The sequence below is a fragment of the Microcaecilia unicolor genome, chromosome 13 (assembly GCF_901765095.1).
Source record: "Microcaecilia unicolor chromosome 13, aMicUni1.1, whole genome shotgun sequence".
In the NCBI taxonomy this organism is placed as follows: Eukaryota; Metazoa; Chordata; class Amphibia; order Gymnophiona; family Siphonopidae; genus Microcaecilia; species Microcaecilia unicolor.
The window spans coordinates 20,470,296-20,488,012 of NC_044043.1; the positions used below are offsets into that span (position 1 = coordinate 20,470,296).

General features: G+C 47.9%; 1 protein-coding gene across 2 annotated transcripts in view; it reads right to left on the reverse strand.

Annotated features, from left to right (window-relative positions):
* The window catches only part of LIMK1 (LIM domain kinase 1), a 252,371-nt gene extending 235,412 nt beyond the window's left edge, over nucleotides 1–16,959 (reverse strand). For both annotated transcript variants that reach the window (XM_030186154.1, XM_030186152.1), the window contains exons 1-2: nucleotides 16,813–16,959; nucleotides 1,621–1,717 (exon numbers count right to left, since the gene is read on the reverse strand). In XM_030186154.1, coding sequence (XP_030042014.1) covers nucleotides 1,621–1,717; nucleotides 16,813–16,870 — 155 coding nt within the window. In that variant the 5' untranslated portion in view covers nucleotides 16,871–16,959. The remainder of the gene's footprint in view (nucleotides 1–1,620; nucleotides 1,718–16,812) is intronic.
* Between the last annotated feature and the right edge of the window lie 758 nt (nucleotides 16,960–17,717).

Below are 17,717 nucleotides of genomic sequence, written 5' to 3' on the forward strand. Positions count from 1 at the left end.
GGTAGTAGAATCAGGGGGTGATTGGGAGATGGAGGATAATCAGGGGGAGGAGCAGCACCTGGGAGAGAGGGTGGGGGAAGACTCCATGGAGTGGGAGGAGATTGAACTAGGAGAAGAAAGTGAAAGGAAAGAGGTGGGTGAGGAGCAAATGGAGTTCTTTTGCTCAGGACAAAGGGCAGTGGAAAAGGAAGAGACTACAGAGAGAGAGAAGCCAGAGATTTGAGGCCGCTAAGGGACAATGCCTAGATGCGGTCTGGCTTCACGGACCAGTGGGAATTAATTACCTGAAGGAGGTCAGTCTGAACATTTGTGGGAGGTTGTCAGAGTGTTGGTGTCTGGCAAATGAGGGTGGTGAAAATGCCTCTAACTCCTAGGCAGTAGCAGAGAGGAGCGGAGGAATAGACAACCACAGGTTTTCCCAAGTCTTTAGCTAATTCTAAGACTGAACTGTTGTTTGTTTGGTGTGTTTGAAAAGTGAAGCAAAGTGCACGAAGACCAGCAGCTGTGGTACAGTGAACATACTGTTTTTCCCACTGGTACCGGGGTGTAATAAAGTACTCTGCAGGATAAATTTGGTACTGTGAATAATTACTTTTTTGCAAGTGAACAGAAGCAGTTCCTCTTAGGGGGTGGATTAGCCCCAATTGTGTGGGTGAAGACAGCACGGAGAGGTGCAGGTCGAGAGTGGACAGCACGGAGAGGTGCTTGCTGACACAGGGCAGTCAGTGAATATTTTCAGTGGCACTAAAAAGGCATGGGCCCAGTCAGCGACAGTTAGCCACTGACTATGGCTTTTGAAAATCAAGCTGTCTCTCTTTAGTCAACTACTCTCGTACTCTCTCATCCTTTGCCCCGTTCTACCGCTCAGGACTCCTCTGTGCCAGTCTGCTTCACTAGGCCTATTCCTTCAGATTCAGCATTTCCCTTCTGCAGCTTCATTTGCTAATACCCAACGAGTTTCCCCGATTTTACACCTCTTCACACATACTGAGCTTGGCCATTGCCACAACGGTCCAGGACCAGAGGCCAAGCAGCAAGGCTCCTTCCTGAATCGTGCATTCATGGGCCCTGAATTTGGCCACCGGCTGTCACCCTTAAACAATAAGCGTGATGTTCCCAGCACTACCGCTGATCCACTGAGCCAGCACATTCTGCCTTTTCTTTTTATTTATTCATTTATAAACAAATTATCAAGACAACTCTTGAAGACAGAAATACAGGCAATACATGAACACAGGAAACAAATGGTCCTTAAACCACAAAAAAAGGGGGTAGGGGCAGGAGGCAGTCTTCCTTTTCAATCATAGGCAATCAATCATTTTCAAAGACACCGCAGTTTTTTTCATCAGTCAGTAATAACAGCCCAATAAGCACTGCCCCCCAAAAAAACACAAATGGGGAACAAAAGATGTTGCCACTGCAGTCTACAGGAAATATATCTTCACGACAGAGAAGCAAAGAAAGACCAGGAAACCGTCACTACTTGAAGAAATATTATCAGCACAGTACTGTTATGTGACAGAATGAATGACCACCCATCTGAATGTCACCAAAGTCCCTGCGGTGACCCAGAGAGACCGTCTGTGTATCACAAAAGCTCTGTAAGTGACCAGCCCTTACCTGAAGCAGTCCGAGTGCCAGTCCGAGCCCAGGGCCTGCAGGTACTGCCCATCATAGATGCACTGACCACAACTCGCACACACGGGTAAATCACTTCCTGTGTGAGGAGGGGAGGCAGCATACCACGGAAAGGAAAGGAGAGTGCACGGGAAGAAGGGGAGACAAGAGAGAGAAAGCAAAATATGTTTACACTCAAAGCTTTTTCATGCACTTTGTCAATTAGGGGCTTAAGTACAAATGTTCTGGAGGAACTGAGCAGCCCCAACCTCTTGCGAGAGAGAGACAGAGAGAGAGAACCATCTTTGAAAAACACAGACCCAAAGCATAAACAGGGTGTAATACATAACATTCACAGATCCTGTGCACTAATTTTGACCCCTAAATGTACAAAGCAATCTGAGTCCCAGTGCCAGACCTCTAATCCCCATACCTGACCAGCTAACAAACCCTTAGGACTTAGGCCCTAAAATAAGACACACATGCAACTCCAGCCCCACTGCATAGATTCAGCTCTTGATCTCAGTGTCCCACGGAGCACGAGTGCCCAGATCTACGTGCACCACACCTGTGATCCAACCACCCAACTTTGATATAACATATTCACAGCACAACATGTCCTGAACTGTTGTGAATCCTTTCTAGAGATTAAGTGTAAATAAGTTGAAATAAACAATTCTCAGTCTGTATAACAATTTTTTTTTTGGGGGGGGATTTCATTCTATTTGGCAATGATCATTACTCATCCTGTCCTCAGTGAAGGTGGGTAGCAGGGTGTTAACCCTCCCATAGTCCACAGAAATCTCTATCAGAAGGCTAAGAAGGAATCTTTCTTGCTCAAAGCTCCACACTTTATCCTAGTGAAAAGGCCAAGAGGAGGAGTGGCCTAGTGGTTAGAGTGAGGCAGCCTGGACAGAGAAATCATATTAATTTGTTAATTCTGTTTAAGTTTGGTTCAGTCCTGCAAGTGATAGAATGCCATCTGGGTTTAATTACTCAAATGTCTAGCTTTTGCTAGACTAGAGGTTAGAAAGGTCAGAGAGAAATGAAACTTTCTTTGTCCCTTTTTGAGTGATGGATTGTTAATGCTAGTTCAAAGGCATAATAAACCACATCTGGATGCCATTCTAAGTAAGGCATACTGGACAATCTCGAGGGGATCAGCAAGCAAGCAGTTTTAAAAGATTAGGCTGAATGCTGTTTAGAAGGAGATAGTTTAGATTTAAATAATTCTAGATAATTTAGATTTTGTCTTATAAGGAATTCTGATTTTTGCTTATTTTAAAATATGTTTTATTCTGTTTAATTAATAAGTTTTATTTCTCCCTGTAAAATATCTTTTCAATTCAGTGTCTGACTTTCAAGTGAGATTTGTCTGCAGTTTAAGAGGTCATCATCTGGTTTGAATTATCCACAGTCCTAGCTAGGTGAAAGAGGTCAGGAAAAGTCAACTCTTCTCCTTGATGGATTATAGCTAAGTGTAGGACTGGTCTCCTGAAAGTAATAACAAACCATGTCTGTGTGCCATTAAGTAAGATTGGCCCCTTAATGAACCCAGCTAGTTATGAAGTTAACCGGGAATCTGAGAATTTAATAATAATAAAATGCAGGAGATAGGTGCCACATTGTCTAGTTTGAGAGGCCCCAGGTCATAGGTCAGTTTAGGAAATATCTCAAACCTATGTAACTGATATTTTTGAGTAAATGTGTAGAGATAATTAGTTCAAGACAGGGTAATCAATCTATTCTTTACCATCTGGTGAGAAAGGGGGGCTAGAGGGGTTTAGGACCCTATATAAATGAGAACAGAAGCAGCTTACGTTAGACGAGAAGGAACCAAGACAGGAGATACAAGACACAGAGAGCTGAAGAGAAGGAGAGAGCTAGCGCTGATGTCCTACTTTGTTTGCTGGCAAATAAAGAAGATTTCTCTCTCATTCTGGTGTGTGGTGTTTGACTCCTGAAGTACCACAGATTCTGCTAACAATAGTGGTAATTCCTGCAACAAGAGTGGTGGACTTTGGTCCTGGGGAACTGGGTTTGATTCCCACTGCAGGCACAGGTAGCTCCTTGTGACTCTGGGCAAGTCACTTAACCCTCCATTGCCCCAGGTACAAATAAGTACCTAAGCTGCATTGAGCCTGCCATGAGTGGGAAAGTGCGGGGTACAAATAAAAAAAAAAAAAAAAAAGAATAAATGATCAGACTCAGCTGGGATCCTCGGCACCAGGATTCCCCTATGATGCGGAAGACATCTGCACTGGGACACTTCAGGTGCTGGCTTCAGTGTTTGGACCAGGAATGAGGAAACAGAGAAACTATATTCTGAGAAATAAAATATTAACCCCAATCTGGGGGAAGGTAGAGTACACAACCAACTAAGTGAGAACACTGCAAAATCCAATCTGCCTTGGAATGACAAAGGTTGCCTTTGTCATAGTAGCAAAACTATCACACAGGTGAGTATCAGCCCAGAGATAGGAAGTATCAGCCCTCTACAAAACAATTGGGAATAACTGGTTACTGCAGTGGTTCCCAAACCAGGTCCTGGAGGCACCCCAGCCAGTCAGGTTTTCAGGATATCCACAATGAATATTCATGAGAGAGATTTGCATGCAAATCTGTCTCATTAATATTGTGGGTATCCTGAAAACCTGCAGGACCAGGTTTGGGAACCACTGGGTTAGTGCATAGGACCATCTTTTGGCAGCTGCCTGGTGCAAGCAGTTATATACCCCTTTTTCATTCTGGGGAAAGTCCAATGTTTAAAAAGCTCTTGCTATCACTATGGGGTAATTTGCAATAACCTCTGCTGTTTGCAATGTACACAGGCATTTTAACCTCACACACATTGCATCCAATTTTCAAAGGCAAACTAGGCCAGGGTCAGTAAATAGTGCTGGAAAAACTCAGTGATCAGCGCTTTTCAATAAGGGATGATCTCGCCCTTAACAGAATAGCACATAGTGTAATATATGGTAACATATATTAAATGTTTTTTTCCTGGGGCTCTGGGGGGGGGGGGGGGGGGGGCTGTTCCAGGGTTTTGGTGGATGCTGCTGGCTGGAAAAGGTTTAAAGTTTAGTTTGGGAATTGTTAATAGAGTTAGGTGAAGAAAGTGTGAGATGTTTCTTAAATATGGTTTTATTTTTCAAAGAATAAACCATGATTAGGTGGGGATTGTACTATAAAATGTTCCTTGCTGTTTCAGGTTAAAATTTGACCTGGAAATTCTCTATATAGGAAGGTTTGCAGTAACTTCTATGGGGGAGGGAGATTCTAAAACAGATCAGAGAAAAAAAAAAACAGTCTTTAGCTGACAAGCTGATTGGTTGAGTGAGGTCAGATGTCCCTTCCTCTGGTGGGGGGAAGTTGCCAGGCAGAGAGAGCAGGGGAATGACTGGGAGAGAAACGTATGCTGAGTGTGGGAAATGAAGGTATATTTTATGAGTTTAAAGTGAAATAAGCAGTGCCACACCCCTTATACCAGCCATGGCGCATATAAACAGACATCACTGAAAATATTATACTAGTATAGGAGAAAAAAATAATGTGATTTTTTTTCATTATAAATAATTTCTGTAAGCTGTTACAGCTCCAGTATACCCAGTGCAAAATAAGACAAATTCCAAACACTAAAATGAAAATAAAATGATTTTTTTTCTACCTTTGTTGTCTGGTGACTTTGTTTTTCTATCCATATTGGTCCCAGTCTCTGATTCTGCTGCTCTCTATCTGTTCTCTTAACTCCGTTTCCAGGGCTTCCTTTCCATTTATTTCTTTACTTTCCTCCTTTCTTCTTCTTTTGTTGCCCTGCATCCATAAGTAAAAGCTGGGTCCTCCTCCATGGAATTGACTGGAGGAGGTATAACATGGATCCAGCTTTTGCCTATTTTCTCCATCCATGTGCAGTTTTTCTCCTCTTCCCTTTCCCTCATCTCCATCCATGCGCATCTTCTTTTTTCTTTCCTCCCCTCCATTCATGTCCAGCATTTCTCATCTCTCTTCCCTCCTCTGTATCCATATAAAGCAATAATTCTCTCTCCCCTCTCCTCCATCCAAGTCAGCATTTCTCCTCTCTCCTAGCCAACTCCTCCAGCCATCCATGTCCAGCAATTCTCCTCTATCTCCTGCTCTCCTCTCCATCCATTTCTAGCATTTCTCCTCTCTCCCCTCTCATCCATGTCCAGCAATTCTCTCTTCCCTGTCCTCCCCTCCCTGTCCAGTGATTCTCCTCTCTCCCCTCCATGTCCAGCAATTCTCTCTTCCCTGTCCTCCCCTCCCCGTCCAGCGATTCTCCTCTCTCACCTCCATGTCCAGCAATTATCTCATCCCTGCCCTCCCATCAATGTCCAGCAATTCTCTCTCCCCTGCCCTTCCATCCCATGTCCAGCAATTCTCTCTCTCCTGCCCTTCCCTCCCATCCCATGTCCAGCAATTCTCTCTCCCTTGCCCTTCCCTCCCATGTCCAGCAATTCTCTCTCCCCTGCCCTTCCCTCCCATCCCATGTCCAGCAATTCTCTCTCCCCTGCCCTTCCCTCCCATTATTTCCAGCGATTTTCCGCCTCTCCCCTGCCCTCCCATCGACGTGCAGCGATTTTTCCGTCCCTCCCCTGCCCTCACCTCTCTCATATCCAGCGATTCTTCGTCCCCCAGCGTCCTCCTTCACTGCCTGCCAGCCAGTCGGACTCAGAAGCGAACAGTGCAGGCAGCGATTGGCTGGCAGCGTCGTAGCTTCCCTCTGCAAGTCCCGCCTACAACTTCCTGTTTACGCATAGGCAGGACTTGCAGAGGGAAGCTACGACGCTGCCAGCCAATCGCTGCCTGCACTGTTCGCTTCTGAGTCCGACTGGCTGGCAGGCAGTGAAGGAGGACGCTGGGGGACGAAGAATCGCTGGATATGAGAGAGGTGAGGGCAGGGGAGGGACGGAAAAATCGCTGCACGTCGATGGGAGGGCAGGAGAGAGGCGGAGAATCGCTGGAAGTAATGGGAGGGGAGGGGAGGAGGAGAAAAAGGTGCCGGTATGCCGTACCGTCGCGTACCGGCACAAAAAAGCACTGGAAATAAGTGACATTGAAAAAGGGTACTTTGATATTGAAAGTGAGGTGAGTGAATGTTCCAGTATAGCCCTGAATTTCCAGAGATAAGTGATTTACCATTTTAGGGTGAGAGAGGCTTTGATTTGTGGTGGGAATTGTACTATATGAGAAAGCCTAAAGTGTGTAAGGATTTAAAGTGAGACACAGGGGAAGGACTGAGAGGTGAATTGGATTTTTGAAAAAAAAGAAGCCATTAAGCTGTGTCTGTGGGGAAGGTGTGTTGTTTGTGAGAGTTCTGAGTTCAGTGCAAGCAAGGTTTGGAATCTGACTTCAGATTAAAGAAAATCCAGCACTGCCTGTGTATGAGTTTGCTGTATTTTTCAGATCTATCTGTGAAGTCTGTGAGATGGAATGTTGTATCACCATTTGAATATGGAATGGGTTACTGTGTGAGATCTGAAGGCAGTGCAAAAGTCTTCTTCTGCAACAGTTTATAATAGGGAATTAACAGTGAGAAATAGGTTTTGTAGTGAGAAAACCTTTAACTTATTTTATTTCAATTAGAAAGTTTGGCCACAGTATTGAGAACTGAATAATTGTCACCAGAGTGGAGTCAGTTCCTGGACAAGCAGGGAGTTTTAAGGGCTTTGCCTCCATTTATTTTCTTTATAAGTGAGGTTTTAGGAAGAAGAATTCTGTAGATCATCCGCTGAAGGATTTCCAGATGAGCTCCAACGCAAGAAAGACATCCTCTAAGTAAATTCAACTACAGCTAAGTGACATTGCCAAGGGTGTTGAACAGAATATATTATTTTTTTCACAACATTTCAAGGGAAAACAAAGGAACAGACCATCAGATATTAAAAATCCATGAGATCTCTGCAAAAACACCAATAGTGCACACAAAGAGACCAATTTTACATCAGGAAAGAGAATAACCACAAATATCTGATTTTGATAAAAGACAATTTAAATACTTATCTGAAAAGGTTCTTTTCTGCCTTTTTAGGTGAAACAGACAAGCGTATATATGTAGTTCTACATTTGAATGTTGAATATGTTATTGCAATTCTATTAAGCCTCACACTAATTGTGAATTTGAGTTTATTTGAATGAAAATTTGCTTGCATTTGTATTCAATAAAGAAAAAGATAATTTGTAAATCTGAAGGTGCGGTTCTTCCAGTTCAGGAACAAATCCTAAATTTAGCTTCTTTTCCTCCTTTATTCTTTGAGAGTAAAGGACGAGGTTAGTTTATTTGTTCCACTCCCTCGGCTGTGAGTGTGTGTTCCCTGGATATTCGCCACGACTACAACCAACAGGTATCTGGGAGCACATCACTACAGTCCAGCCGAGAGGGGTGGTAACAATAGTACCAATTCCGTGCTGGAGCATAAATCCTGGCGTGCATCCCCGGTATCCTATAACACTACACCCAATGTTCAGAATGCCCCTGACCCGCCATTCCCCTCCAATGGCCACACCCCCTTTTGGGATTTGACGATGGTCATTCAGGGAACAGAGAGTTCGAGCAGAACATTAAGGCAGGCAAGGTCGGGAAGGTCGATTTGGAGAGCCTTAAATGTGAGGGTAGCTATCTTGAAGATTATACTTTGTTCGACAGGTAACCAGTGGTGTTTTAGGAAGGGGGGTAGTGTGATCTGAGTGACAAGCATCACGCAATAACCTAATTGTAGTTTTTTGAAAAGTGTGTAGTTTTTTCAGTGATGACAGAGGTAGACCTGCATAAACAGAGGAGGGCATGGTAGTCGTTGTGGCTGTAAAAGTGGCGGATGGCTCAAAGCTGATGGACAAGAAGAAAGGGGATTTTGGACAAGTATATTTGAAAGAGGGCGAAATCCCAAATGATCCCTAAATATCTGACGCTAGTGACGGAAACAATTTGTGACCCGAACAGGGTGAGGGGAATAGATGGTGGAATGGACGGACCAGAAAACCAGCTGGTGATAATTTTACCTTGGAGAGAACTAAACGGTGATCAGTTAGCCAAGGAGTGAGTATCTATGCAGGTCTGGAGGAGGTGATCACAGTGGAGGAAGAAAAGATAGGCGCAGTGACCGACGGGTGCACGGAGCCACATATAACATGGCGCCATGCCCCGAGGGGCATGCACGCTAGTATCAGCGGGGCGTAAAGCGAGGCGGGGCATGTTCCCGCCGCCCATGGGCATGTTCCCGCCGCCCATGGGCACCCCGCTGATAAAAGGGAGGAGTGTGAAAAGGGGTTTAAAAACCCCTGGGTGGAGCCCGGGCGACCTCTTCAGGCGTCCGGACACCAGGCGGCAAGCAGCTCACCTGCATCGGCGGTATCGGGCAGTCTGCAAGAAGCGGTTCGGCCAGTCTGCGAGAACCGTGCCAGCATCGGCGATCTTGGCAGGGATAGATAGCGGCACGCCAGAGCGCAGGGAGCACATACGGAGCCTTGGATTCGCGCGACCCAGCGGGTCTCGCAGGCACGGATCGCTGAAGTCACCCAGTGCAGACTGTGTGTCTGCTCGCTGGCCCCAGTGGACGGGTTCTTCTTAGGCACCGACCGCACTGGAAGTGGAGCGTCTGAGCAGCAAGAAAGGTCCCGCCCCTGAGCGCACATCACAGTCCAGCGAGACAGCGTCGGATGATCCAATGCCCTCCCCAGTCGAGCGACAAGTAAGTTATTCAAATTTATAATTTCAGTAAAGTCTAATTGTTCTTAACACAGTTTGCAGGCTGTAGGTGGCCATATTGGATAGAGCACATGCTATATTATAGAAGGCGGCCATCTTGGAGAGGGCAGATTTTGGATAGATCACATTCTATACTAGTAAAAAAAGGCCCGTTTCTGGAGCCAATGAAACGGGCGCTGGCAAGGCTTTCCTGTGGCCCCCCCCCCCCACCGAACGCACCTTGGTTGTTAGTGACGGCACTGCGCCGCCGTGGCCGCCGTCGATGTGTGTGGCCCCCCCACCCAACGCACCTTCGTCGTCAGTGGGTGGCCCATTGCGGCGCCCTGGCCGTTGTTGATGTGAGTGAATTGCTCCGTCTCCGCCCTCAACGTCATAACGTTTGACGCGAGGGCGGGGCCCCGAGGCTGTGAGTTTCTTGGCTTCAGAGCTTCGAACTTACGAACCTTGGCTTCAGTGACGTCATCCGACAATAGAATGTTGAGGGTGAGTTTTATATATATAGATAATAGAGGGCGGCCATGTTGGAGAGGGCAGATTGAACTATAGACCTAGGGCGGAGGATTATGGGAAAGAGGTGGCCATGTTGGAGAGGGCAGGAATCAGTCAGCACGAGTAGACAAGGTGGTGGCCATCTTGGTAAGAGATAACGAAATTGCAAAAACAAAAACAAAAAATTTTGTTTTATTAATTTAAGGTACTCACACAACCATGTGAAGGTCAGCGCCCCATGGGAAGCCACAGGTGTGCAGTTATGTCCCAGCAAAATAAATAAATAAATAAATTTTGAAAAGGAGTTTTCATTTAAATTGTTCCTCTCCACTTATGATGAAGATATTAACTGGCTATCTTTTAAGTCTATTTAGATTCCTTGTATGTCGACACTATTACCTTCCCCTCCCTCAATCAGAATGGAAGCGGCAGCAAGTACAGGTGCTGTGGAGGCGTGCTCCACCCAGGAAATCAGAGCGGAGGATGGACACAACACATCACACATGCAGTCAGATGAGGCAGCAGTATACGAGGAAGACTCGATCCGCGCAGCAGTCGAGATGCGACCACCGAGCATTTCAAACAAAAAGAAAGGCAAAAGAAAGCAAGCCAACAAGAAAGCAGCCAGACAAGACGCCCCCGCAGACACTATATCGATCAAGAAAGGAAACAATAAGGCCACAGGACGTCATGCGCAGGCAATAGAGGGTCCCCCAGGATATGCGAACAATGCAGCCGACTTATCAGAGAGCCTCCCCTTACAAACGAGGCCGGGCATGCCAGGATACTGGCCGCACCCGCCGGCATGTGAGGAATGGACAATGCTGCAGAGTACAGTAACTCAGGTGACGGATGGTCCGGGGCCAATGGCAGGGCAAGGGCAGCATTCAGTCGCGCCCCCGTGGCCGTATGGCATGGGCTGGGGCTACCCCCAACAGCATCCATAATAAGGGGCATGGCCAGGATTTGCCCCCCCCCCCTTGCCAGTCATGGCAAGCGGCATGTGCTGCCCAACACCCATCACACGCAATGGCCTCGGGCAACCCAGACCCTAGTTACAGGTGCCCTAAACCAACTATCCCTATGCGAGAACCCGCTCTAAGAGACATTCCACCGCCGCCGGACCCTGCAGGTACGTCCAGCGGAATGCACAGACACGAGAATGTAAATGTTGATATGAAAGTGGGGGAGAGAGCGGGCTTTTTAGAAGGGAGCAATGCCGTGATCGGGGGAGAGCATGGCCCACACACTGAGAGAGAGGGTGCCAGCAGGTGTCAAAGCACGCTAGCCAACGAGGCAAAGCCTGCAAAAGACAAGAAAGGGAAAGGAAAGAAAAAGGGTAGATGGAGAGACTCTGACACAGAGAGCAGTTCAAATTCATCGTCCTCATCTTCCACCTCGTCGGATGAGGACGATGAAACACAGAACGCGGAATTAGCTGCAGCGGGTGCCAGGGATGAACGTCCCCTGCCTCTGGCGGCCTTACCGCGCATCTGGAGGCTAGTTCCCAAATCCACCCGAAAAAAGATAAAGAATAAAAAATATTTTGACATGTTTCAGGTGCTCGAAGGGAGGAAGAGGAGTAAGAAAAGAAGTAAAGACACAAAAGAAAATACAAATGCACGGGCCAAAAGCACACCAAGATCCTTTTTTAACTGGCTGTGGGCCTTCCTTAGGATGATAGATGCCGCCGGCCACGAAGACCCCACCCAATGTAGCCCGATGCTAGCATACGCCCACAGCATAATGCAAGCATACAGGGATTATGAGGGATACAGATGGCTGAAATATGACGAGGAATATAGGGACAGGATGGATGAGGACCCTGCATTAGGGTGGGGATGGAAGGACGTTAACCTGTGGCTGTACACCATGACAAACAGAGGGGCGGCAGGGGGCACCCAAGGCAGGTCTTTTCGGCCCGGAGGGTTACACGGCGCTGGGAGGGCGCTTGAGCAACAAGAGGGGATTTGTTGACGATTCAACAGAGCCACATGTACCTTGCCGAGCTGTAAATTCAAACATGCTTATGCCACTTGCGGAGCCCCACATCCCGCCAGCAAGTACGTTAAGAAAGCCCCTGACAGAACAGCCGCCCAACTTTAACACACCTAACAGACTGAAAGCACCTTCCCCGGTCAACCTGACCGCTATGCGGCCATGGTTGGCACACTACCCGCGCAGGAAGGATGCAGTTACAATCGAAGAAGGTTTTGCACACGGATTCAGAATTCCATACTACGGCACGCAGCTCGGGAGAATAGCTAGAAACTCCCCCTCAGTGATGCGCCTGCGCCTGGAAGCTAGGGTGCGCATCACTAAGGAATTAAGCTTAGGGAGAGTAGCAGGCCCTTTCCTTTATCAGCCTTTCGAAAGGTTCATCGTCTCCCCGTTAGCAATCATCCCCAAGAAAGAACCCGGGAAATACAGGCTCATACACAATTTATCCTATCCGGCGGGCAAATCTGTGAATGATTTTCTCTCCCGCCCCGAGGCATGCTCAGTACAATACGCTATGTTTGACATGGCAGTACAGTTACTGAGGCGAGCAGGACAAGGAGCACTCACGGCCAAAGCGGACATCGAGTCGGCATTTCGACTCTTACCTGTGCACCCGGACAATTTCCCCATACTGGGTTTCAAGTTTGAAGGGCAATACTATTATGATAAGTGCATGCCCATGGGTTGTTCGGTGTCCTGCTCTATATTCGAATGTTTCAGCACATTCTTGCACTGGGTACTACTACTACTACTACTTAGCATTTCTATAGCGCTGCCAGGGTTACGCAGCGCTGTACAAGTTTAAACACGGGGAGGGACAGTCCCTGCTCAAGAGAGCTTACAATCTAACGGTAATAGACTGCGCAGTCAGTGTAGGTAACAGGAATGGGGAAGGTGGTTAGGCGCCAAAAGCAAGGGAGAAGAGATGGGCCTTGAGTAAGGACTTGAAGATGGGCAGGGAGGGCGCATGGCGTATGGGCTCAGGAAGTCTGTTCCAGGCATAAGGTGCTGCGAGGCAGAAGGGGCGGAGTCTGGAGTTAGCGGTGGTGGAGAAGGGTACAGATAGGAGTGATTTGTCCTGAGAGCGGAGGTTACGGGTGGGAACATACGGGGAGAGGAGGGTAGTAGAAAGAGCCTGGGGGAGAAAGAATATCATACACTACTTAGATGACTTTCTGTTTGTTGGACCAGCCGCCAGTCCAGCTTGCCAGTCCACCCTTACACAATTTCGTGCGATAGCACAGTCCTTCGGTATCCCCTTAGCAAAAGAGAAAACGTGCGATCCATGTATGCGTTTACAGTTCTTGGGCATTGAGCTGGATTCCCGCGACATGGTGTCTCGACTCCCCCTTGATAAAATTGAAAAGATGAAAACACTGGTAGCAGGAGCTTTGAGTACGGAAAACGAGGCAACGAAATTGCAGGCAACCTCAGTTTTGCGTGCAGAGTTATCATCATGGGTCGGACGTTCCTGCGCAGGCTGTCCAGCTCAATGTCAGGAGTGCGTAAGCCTTCCCATCATATCAGGATGACGAGGGCCATGAAGGATGACCTCAGGGTGTGGGACATGTTTCTGAGCAGCTTCAATGGCAGAGTAGTATGGCTAGACGCCCCGATATCCAACGCCGACTTGCAACTTTATACAGATGTAGCCGGCAGTATCGGTTTTGTGATTTACTTCCAGGGAGAATGGTGCGCGGACGTATGGCTGCCGAGTTGGAAAGAACAGCCTAGAACTATTTCCGATAGTAGTAGCAGTGGCCATTTGGAAAGAGAGACTAAGCAACAAGAGGGTAGTCTTTTGGTCGGACAACAGGGCAGTGGTAGACATAATAAATAGGCAAACTGCGCGAGCTAGTAATGCTGTGTATATTCAACAATATATTGTTGCACGCAAAGCATGTTCCAGGCGCAAGCAACCCAATTGCTGATGCTCTTTCTCATTCAAAGTGGGAAGAGTTCCGGAAACTGGCACCACAAGCCGCGGCGGAGGGAGAGCCTGTACCCAGTTACCTATGGAGGTTCGGAGCCCCGAGGCCTGGAGCCTGCTGAAATAGTCACTGGCGCCGTGAACAAGGACAACTTACACAGCCGGCTACCAGAGAGTCCGCTCCTTCCTGTATACTCAAGGATGGCAGGAAGGCCCGGTGCCAGACAACGCGATTGCGGACTACATCATACATGCGAAACAAGAGGGAGGGTCCCACAGCTCTGTATCCAGACATCTGACCACATTCTCATTTTTCACAAAGATAGCGGGATGGGGAGACCCAAAAAATAGGTTTATGGTCAGAAAATTATTAGAAGGTTGGCGGCGTGAATGCGGAGCCAGACCAGATTGGAGACTACCAATCACGCATGACCTGTTGCTGGAAATCTGGCATGCTCTGGAGTCCGTGTGCAAATCAGAATATGAGACTCGACTTTCCCGGGCAGCATTTACTCTGGCCTTCTTTGGGGCGTTGAGGGTATGCGAATTGATAGCTCCGTCCAAGAAAAACTCGGCAAGAGTTGGTCTTAAGCTCAACGGGGTCACGTTGTCAGATAATACACTGCGGCTCATAATCCACAGGTCTAAAACGGACCAACTTGGCAAGGGGCAGACAATTACCCTAGCACAAGTAGACTCGTTACAGACGTGCCCCGTAGCAATTATCAGAAAGTACCTATCGTTGAGGTCTCCGGGTGGCGAAGCTCTGCTGGTACACCCAGATAGATCCCCTCTGACCCTCTTTCAATTCTCCGCGGTATTACGCAAATGCTTGTTGAAGGCTGGACGCGACCCGAGAAGCTTTGGAACGCATTCCTTTAGGATAGGAGCCACCACATGCGCGGCAGCTTTAGGTTTTCTACCACCATCCATTAAAAAGTTAGGTAGATAGAAGTCAGAAGCTTACAGGGATAAGTCACACGGGAATCAGGGCTCCTTTTAACTATGTAATATCCACATTATTCTATATTGCAGGGTCACAAACGGTGTGGATCGTCGGCCAATCGTTCATTAAGTGGGCTGCGCGGAGAGCTGCTGCAAGACCCGGCGGCTCCCATTTAGGCCTGGCTACAAGAGGAGTGAGGATACATTGGATAGGAGTTGAAGGGATGAAATGGCCCCAGCTGGTTCCATTACTCCGCCGCCAAGCAGACAACTTAACCGCCCCTGTAGCCATTGTCATACACCTAGGAGGGAACGACATTGGAACTCTTTCCTGCATTGACATAGTACATGCAGCCGAACGCAATCTGTCAATAATGTCTCACCTTTTTCCCAATACTCACATAGTCTGGTCCGACATACTCCCTAGATGGCGACACAGACACCGGAAAATATGGGGCAGGCCCAGAAAGAAAGCAAACAGGCAAATCGCAGCTTGGGTTATGGGCAGGGGCGGATGACAGATCGCACACAATTGGGCTGATGAGATGTGCGAAGGATTATTCTGGAATGATGGTACACACCTATCCGCCATTGGAAATGACCTATTTAACAATGATCTACAGAATGTGATAGAGGAGGTAATTTTGGCACAACAGGCTGCAGCTGTTGGTGGGAGTGGCTCGGGGCAAGCCTCGCTACCCCGGCCTGGTGGCGGGGTACCCAAGCCTGATGGTGTAAGCTAGGCAGCTGGGGCAGCTGCACTTAACGGTTGAGCTCCCTTGCTGGGCGGCGGGGAGCTCTGTTTACGATTGATCAGTCTTGCTAATGACGGCGGACTGGGTTGGACAATTGCGCCAGAGGCTGGATCGGCTTGGGTATACCCATGGTTAAGATGTGTTGTATCTAAATAAAGCTGCGGCCGAATTGTGCCATGTTAAGAAAATACCATGTGTCGTGTCATTATTGTTTTATTGTAATATTAGAGAACCTTTAGGCCCGAGGGGTCTCGGTTGCCTATGTTATAACTTGGTTAGGTAGGATAGATAAGGAGGATGCCATCTGCATAATATCCCGAAATCCCTAGTGACTGGATGAGGGTAGCAAGGGGGCTTAGAAACAAGTTGAACAACTATGGCGAGAGAATCGAGACCTGGGGGACAACGCAGTGAAGCTCATCGAAGGTTGTGGAGGATGAAGCTGTAATGACTTGAAAGGAACAATGAGATTTAAAAAAAAAAGTGTAAACCAACTGAGAACTTCCCCTGATGATACCAAGGGAAGTGCAATGCCTGAGCAACAAAGCGTGACTGACAAGATCAAAGGCTGCATTGAGGTCCAGGGATACTGCCAGGATCAAGGTGGCCCTGGATTTCGCTGAGTTTCAGTGCTATTGCGGGACCCAAATCCTAACTGCCTTGGGTGCACAGCAAGGACCTTATATGTGTAAGATGAAAATTGGTGGAGCACGACTTTCTCAAGAACTTTGGCCATGAAGGCTAGATTTGAAACAGGGCGATGACGGCTAGGAACAGACGAATCAAGATTGGGCTTCTGCAAAATGGGACAGAAATACAGCAGAGACAGAAGAGTGGATCTTTAGCAGAGGCCAGGCATTGATTGCACAAGGAGTAAGAATACAGCCTAGATAGATGAAGCGTGGATCTTTAGCAGAAGCCCCAGACATGCATCGCACTGATACACACCAAGCACGAATATAATAGCACAGGCACCAAAAAGGCCAACTCAGAGGAGTGTTTTAAAAACATGCACTGTGGTCATAATCAAGCATGCAGATTTATAATTGTAAATAGCATATGAATACGTGAAATAATACAAAACGAGAAGGAATACATCCAGACAAATTCTTTTGGAAGCTGTAGCCCAGAAAGCGAGTTCAGTTCAAATCCAGACCACACCGGTGCCCTGGCGCTGGCCAGCAAGCAGCAGAGAGCCCTGATTGAAGTGACCAGGGGTCGGGGGAGTGTCCCTGTGAATCTGCAGCTCTGATAAGATGCTATTTATCACCTAAAAGGGCATCGTGACCCCAGGGGTATGGGGCCAGGATTTCTGCATCCCTCTCCCCCCCCCTGCTGCGCCCGGCACTGACCTTCCTCCTCGCCCATGTGCTCATCCCTCCAGCTGCAGCACAGCAGCATTAACCTCATTCACCCCGCTTGGCCCGAGCTTGCAGAGGGGGTGATCGGTGCGGAGCCTCCGCCTCTCCCTCTCTCCGCCGGCCCTGGGAACGTCTGTCTCTCCGGGAGGGAGGACTGCAAAGAGGAGGGGGGGGGGGGGGAGGAGGAGGATGCTGGCCAACAGCACAGCATCCCAGGGAAAGCAGAGCCAGCCCAGACGTCATTAACCCATAACCTCCCTAATCCTGCAAAGGAGGCCTCTCATGCCAGAGAGATCGAAGTCAGTAAGTTGTAGATGAGATCTTTAACTCGGGAGGGGGGGGATCCAATTTCAGGATTTTTGTGGTCTGAATTTGAACTCGCATCCCAGTGCATTGTGCCGCTCAGTTCAGTGATTAACAATTGCCCAAAATATCTTTTCTGGGTCTCTGCAAATCTTGGCAGCTCCGAGGTCATTTTGAGGCTTTGTAAGGTGAACTTTAGTGAGGAGGGGGGAGGGGGACCCCTTCAAAAATCCGATTGGGGAGGAAACTGCTAGTCTCACTGCATAGCTTTCCTTCTGTTGTGCGAAGTAAAAGCCCCACTTCTGTACCTTTCCTCGCCTAATCCCCGGGTCCTGACTGGTGACGCTCAAGTAACAGGACTGCACTGTGCAATTAATTTTCCACTGCTCTTATAAAGATGTTGAAAGTTAACCTTTGTCCTGGCCTAACTCAGCACGTTTCCGACTATCTGTAAAGTGCATTCCAGTGGAAGTAGGGATTAGGGTGGAGGGGGGCTGGAACATGGACTGTTGTCTCACCATCAACAGAGATGCAAAGTTTTCCAGGGCCAGGAGCGAGCCTTTTTTTTTTTTTTTTGCATTTACACCCCAGTG